The sequence below is a fragment of the Triticum aestivum genome, chromosome 5B (assembly GCF_018294505.1).
Source record: "Triticum aestivum cultivar Chinese Spring chromosome 5B, IWGSC CS RefSeq v2.1, whole genome shotgun sequence".
Lineage (NCBI taxonomy): Eukaryota > Viridiplantae > Streptophyta > Magnoliopsida > Poales > Poaceae > Triticum > Triticum aestivum.
Window position 1 is genome coordinate 671,645,911 of NC_057807.1, and position 5,881 is coordinate 671,651,791.

The 5,881-nt window shown below is 52.7% G+C and overlaps 1 protein-coding gene across 1 annotated transcript; it reads right to left on the reverse strand.

Moving 5' to 3' along the window:
• Positions 1-4,074: 4,074 nt before the first annotated feature.
• Positions 4,075-4,543, reverse strand: LOC123117560 (uncharacterized). Its single transcript, XM_044538288.1, has one exon. It carries the CDS (start codon positions 4,500-4,502, stop codon positions 4,113-4,115), a length of 390 nt encoding a protein of 129 aa, XP_044394223.1. The 5' UTR covers positions 4,503-4,543; the 3' UTR covers positions 4,075-4,112.
• Positions 4,544-5,881: the final 1,338 nt, after the last annotated feature.

Genomic DNA, 5,881 nt, shown 5'->3' on the forward strand with positions numbered 1-5,881 from the left:
TTGTGCGTTGCGGGACGCCGAATGGCATGATAGGAGGCAATAAAACGGGCTACCCTTTCAGCCCTCCGTCGCACTCGCACGGGATGTCCCAAGAGTTCATACTGTGGGTAGTCTAAATCTTGGCCACGCTCATTCTCGATGATCATGTTTTGCATAATCACACAAGCGTGCATGATGTACCAAAGCATTTTTTGATCCCAAAATCTAGCCGGTCCTCTCATAATAGCAAATTGGGCTTGCAAAATCCCAAATGCTCTCTCCACATCTTTTCTAGCCGCCGCCTGAGCATTGTGGAAATCAAGATTTTTCTTACCTTCCGGCTTTTTCAACGACTTCACGAAGGTTTGCCACTTTGGATAGATGCCATCCGCTAGATAATAGCCATAGTTGTACGTACGGCCATTTGCTACAAACTGCACAGGTGGCAACTCACCGTTTGCAATCTTATTCATCAGTGGTGACCGGTTGACAACATTGATGTCATTCAAAGATCCAGGCATTCCAAAGAATGCATGCCAAATCCAAGTCTCCCTCCTGGCCGCTTCAAGGATTATAGTGGAACCCCTTTTTTGGCCGTGGAATTGCCCATGCCATGCCTTTGGACAATTCTTCCAACTCCAATGCATGCAATCTATTGAGCCAAGCATGCCAGGAAAGCCGCGCGCTTTGTTCATCGCCAATAGCCTTGCGGCGTCTTCAGCAGTGGGAGATCTCAAATACTCCTCGCCAAACACTTGCACAATTCCCACTGCAAAGCGTTTGACACACATGATGGCTTGGCTCTCACCCATAGCCAAGTGATCATCAACTAGATCAGCCGGGATACCGTATGCCAACATACGCAAAGCGGTTATCACCTTTAGAAAGGTGTTATGCCCGAGCTCTCCGGCGGCATTCCTCCTTTGCTGGAAAAACCGGTCATGGCTCGCTAGTTTCTCTGCAATGCGCCTGAACAAGTCGGTGCTCATCCTAAACCGGCGACGAAAATACGACTCTGGGTATGTGGGATTCTCCACGAAATAGTTCTTCATCAATCTGTTATGGGCATCAATCATATCTCTTCAAATTTTTTTCCGACCCATAACCGAACCACCGTGCTTCAGTTTTTTATTGATATGCATAGCTAGGATCATTGCAAGATCCTCCTCATCTTCCATATCAAATTCTTCTTCGGAAGAATCATACGACGAACTCATCTACAATGTTCAATACTATACTGTAAAAACTACAATTCAAAACATGCACCAAATTCATTAAGTTTGAGCAATACATACCTTGTAGGCGTTTTGTCGAACACCTTGCGGGCGCGGCGCGGCAGCGAGCGCTCGGACGCTGTTCCTCGGGACGGAGGCGCGCGAGCGCCGGCGGGACTAGGAGGGGATGGGGCGGAAGCGCGGCGGCGCGGGGATAGGCTGGGGAAGCGCCGGTCGCCGGGGGGCGTGGGCGGCGGCGCGGCGACGCGGCCGGATGAGGGTGGAAGTGGGAGTGGAAGTGCGTGAGCGAGCGCTCGAGTGTGTCGCGCGCTGTAGCGGGCGCCCGAAATACACCGCGCGGGGCAGTGTTTCCGACAGCGCGCCCAACTCGTTATAGCGCGCGCGCCGTTTTTGCGCGCGCGCTGGAGCGACCCGCCGCATTGCGCGCGCGTTAAAACCGACTAATTTGCGGCGCAGCGTTAGTTTAGCGCGGCTGTTGGAGATGCTTTAATATAAAAGCGTTTATATCATTAAAGTACGGAGGAAGTACATGCTAATCACCGGGTGCGACCATGTCCTACTTCATCGCACGGGCAACACATCCACTATCGCGCGGCGTTAGTTTAGCGTGGCTGTTGGAGATGCTCTAATATAAAAGCGTTTATATCATTAAAGTACGGAGGAAGTACATGCTAATCACCGGGTGCGATCATGTCCTACTTCATCGCACGGGCAACACATTCACTATCGCGTGGCACAGATCACACCGGCATGCCCAACGCAAAAGACTTTGTTTTGTTATGAAAACTATAAAAGGCCGACGCTACGTTTGAGTCGGCTGATGCATGGATAATGATCAACCGCCCCGCGGGCTATTTGAAGTCAACCATGGTCGCCAGCCACCCACCTCTCTTCATGCTCTCCCTGCAACACTTGTCATGTTGCGCTACGTCCCTTCGAAACATCTATCATGTTGTGTTGCGCTGCGTCCCTTCACGACAACTGTCATGTTGCACTGCGTCCCTTTGCAACATTTATTATTTTGCGTTGCGTTCCTTTGCGACAGCTGATTGGGACACCAAGTCACCAACACACTTGTGTTGCTGCTCAACTGTCCGCAACACGGCCCCGTTGCAGCAATGTGTGTGGTGGGAAGGGTTCTGCGTGCCGCACAAATTACAGACTGATAGGACAGTAGCAGAGGCGGTTGGCATGCACCAGCAATTAGTCGCGGTGTTCCCAAGTGTTTTCCGGAAAAGTAATTGAACTAGGCTTCCCACACAGTGAAAGCATGGGCGGACCTACATAGTGCTGAGTGGGTGCCTAGACCCCCACTCAAATTTTAAAATTTTTTCTGTAAAAAAATTCTTATATTTCATAATATTGTTTTTGAAATTCTTCAAATTTGTACAATAAGTGTCCCCGCTTTAATTATTTGCACCCACTCCACAAAATCTATGGGTCTATCCCTGACAATGTGTTTGGTTGGGGGTAATTAGAATTAGTGAATGGTAATTAAAGGGGTACGAGAATTCAAATCTATTGTTTGGTTAAGGGGATTGGGAAATTATAAAAAAAAAATAGGAGAGAGGGATTGGGACTGCAAATCACTATGTACTAGACTTCAAATATGTTTATAAAACAATTCCCTTCCAACTCCCACCCTCTCCCCTGTTAAATCACTTGCCATGCACTGCATTGACTAGACACGCATACATACCTTCGTAACTGGTTCATATCACGGAGATCAAAAGTACAAGCCGCTGGAACAACTGGCGAAGGCCTTTCCACGACAAACATTTTTTAATACACCAACGGCATGTACCATATCTTCATAAAAGACAGCAAGACGATTTACAAAATGCTCACCCCTACTGTATACACCCAGGAAACAGAAAAAAATAATAATTAGAAAAGAAGTCAAAAAGGTTCGAAAGTATTTTTTGAATAAACTTGACTTTCTTCTGCACTAGTATATAATCTTCCGTCAACAAAAACCCAGCTTCGACTTCAGGGCGAAAAAACAAAAATTTGGTCAAAATAGTGTGAATAGTGTCTTGTATATAGCAATATTTTTTCCTCGAAAGTCAATGCTGGGTTTTTATTGGCGAAAAATTACATACTAGTGCAAAAAGAGTCAAATTTATTTCAGAAGAACTTCTGAACTTTTTTGAATTTTTTCTGCAACAATTAATATATTTTTTTCCAATTGCTGGGTGTATATACACCCAGGAACCAAACGTCCGCACCGAGCGAAAACCTGTTTCGAAGAGCACACAAGTCAAACACACCTGTCGTGAAGACACGGGAGGTTCCACTATTCCATAAACTCCAGGAAACTGGAATCACTTGAGTGTCAAACCATCCTTTGTTCTCTTTAGGTTTTTTTTTCTTCCTTCTTTTTGCGAAATGTTCTCTTTAGGGGTCACCTCTCTAGTTCTTAACCACCGATTCTTAAGGGTGTGCATGGAGTTTGGATGGTCGGATCATTGCGAGAGGGAAATGGGTTAAGAAGGCAACCATATGCCAAGTCTGTCTAGCTCTAGCATACACATTGGACTGGATGAGGATGTGGTCCGTTATCTCTTCCACTTTTACTCTTGTACGTAGACAGAGATAGCAGGGCAACGTGTGTTTTTGAATGGCAGGCCTGATCTGGGATCAGATGTCCGAATTCTGTACAAAAGAGCCAACCGAATAAAAATCTTTGCGTGTTAGTGGCACCCAGCTTCTCCAAATGCAGTTAACACCACTGAATCTCACTTGTGCTCGGCACATTACCTAATCTCATCATTTGTGATCCTCATTCTCATTCCTATTATCAGTGGTTTTTACAGCGTCCCAAAGTTCAACGCAGAAGCCAACAAGTGGGCTCCCGCGTTTGCTTTCTTTCTATTCTATTTCTAGCTCACGACCTGCCTACCAGAAGCAAACGGACGCGGCGTTTGCGGCCGGGGCCGGCGACGCCTTCGTGGCCCGGGGGATGCGGCCGTAGCGGAACCGGCGCGGGCAGGAGCGGCGGCGGAGCGCGGGCGCGGCCCAGCCGAAGCAGAGGCGTATGCGCGCCCGGAGGCGGCGGAGCCCCTTGGCGGCGGCTCGACGCAGCCGTCGCGCCCCGGCCCAGATGACGCGGCGCGTGCGCGCGCGCGGCGAGACCTCGGCGTCGCGGGAGAAGTGGTAGCTCCGGAGGAACAGCTGCCGCCGCTCCACCTGGCGCTCCCACCGCGCCATGTATTCCACGTACGACCACGCCGTGGTCGCCATCGTATTCTCCCCCGTCGTCCTCAGCGCCGCTACCTGCGCGGACATGGGCGCTGGCTTGCTGGCTAACTCTGCTCGGCTCTCTGTGGGTCTTCTTGATGGAAGCAAGAAAGAATAAAAGAGTAAGCGCGTGCGTGAGGAGGATGAGTGGTGGTGGCAGCGGTTTGTGATCTGAGGAGATATGCGGCGTAGCGGAGAGTTTACCAAAAAAGGCTTTCGCCCCGCTTTATATATAAACCAACAACCGCACAAGCATCCAGTACAACCACACGCTACGTCACCGCAACACACGCACACACCTAGGACGGGATACAAAGGCGCTGAGCGCAGCAACACTACTCCTAGCACTACCGCCCGAAGATATGAAGCTACATATGACGAACCATGCGCTCCAAGGCGGCGCCTTCAGGAAGGAAACGACGCCGGAGCGCCGCCACCGCTCGATCCAAGGATCAAAGTTTCCCCCGGAGCCGCATGACGGGCAATGAGAGCCGCGACGACACCTTCAAGAAGGGAGCGATCTTCGCCGCCGCCGGTCCGTCCGAAGATAGAGCAGGTTTTCACCTCGGCCAACATTCACCGCCACCGAACGCCACACCCCGGCAACCACGCCGCCCACACGGCCATGATGAGCGGGCAGCACCAAGGCGCGGGCTATGTCCAAGAGCACCGCGCCACCACCACCACCAGGGCCGCCACCCCAGCATCCAAGACCTCGACACCACCTCACCCGTGACCCGGCGCACCCCAACGAAAGAGACGAGCGGAAAGGTCCCACCTTTCGCGCCCCTGGGCAACCCCCAGCGTCGAGACCCAATAGGTCGGCCAGAACAGGCATCCACTGACCCATCCTGCTACCCCAAGCGCGAGATGAGCTCGGTCCTGCAGCGAGACGAGCTTGGTCCTGCTGCATCGGGCGCGAGACGAGCTTGGTCCTGCTGCATCGTGCGCGAGACGAGCCCGGTCCTGCTGCATCGTGCGCGAGACGAGTCCGGTCCTGCTGCATCGTGCGCGAGACGAGCTCTGTCCTGCGGCATCGGGCGCGAGACGAGCGGTGGATCGCAGCTGGGAAAGGACCGGCCCTTTGATGGGCGTAGCGCCCGGGCGACGAGGAGATGGGGTGAAGGACGAGACGGCCCGAACGCAGACAAACCGACGCCGGAGGAGCCGGCCGTTGCCGCGGAGAGATCCGTCGAGTCACCGTGAAGCCGCCACGACACCGGTAGGCCACCGAGACCTACCCATGTCGCCGCCCACGGCCGGAGCAGCAGCCACGCCCGGCCGCTGCCCTACCCGCGTCGCCCGGCGGGCTCCAAGCGCCGGAGCCGCCGGGCACGCACCACCTGAGCCAGACGCCACCGGCCGGCCCCCGAAGCCAGATCCGGACGGATCCGGCCCGAGACCGGTCGCGCGCCACCTCCCGAGAC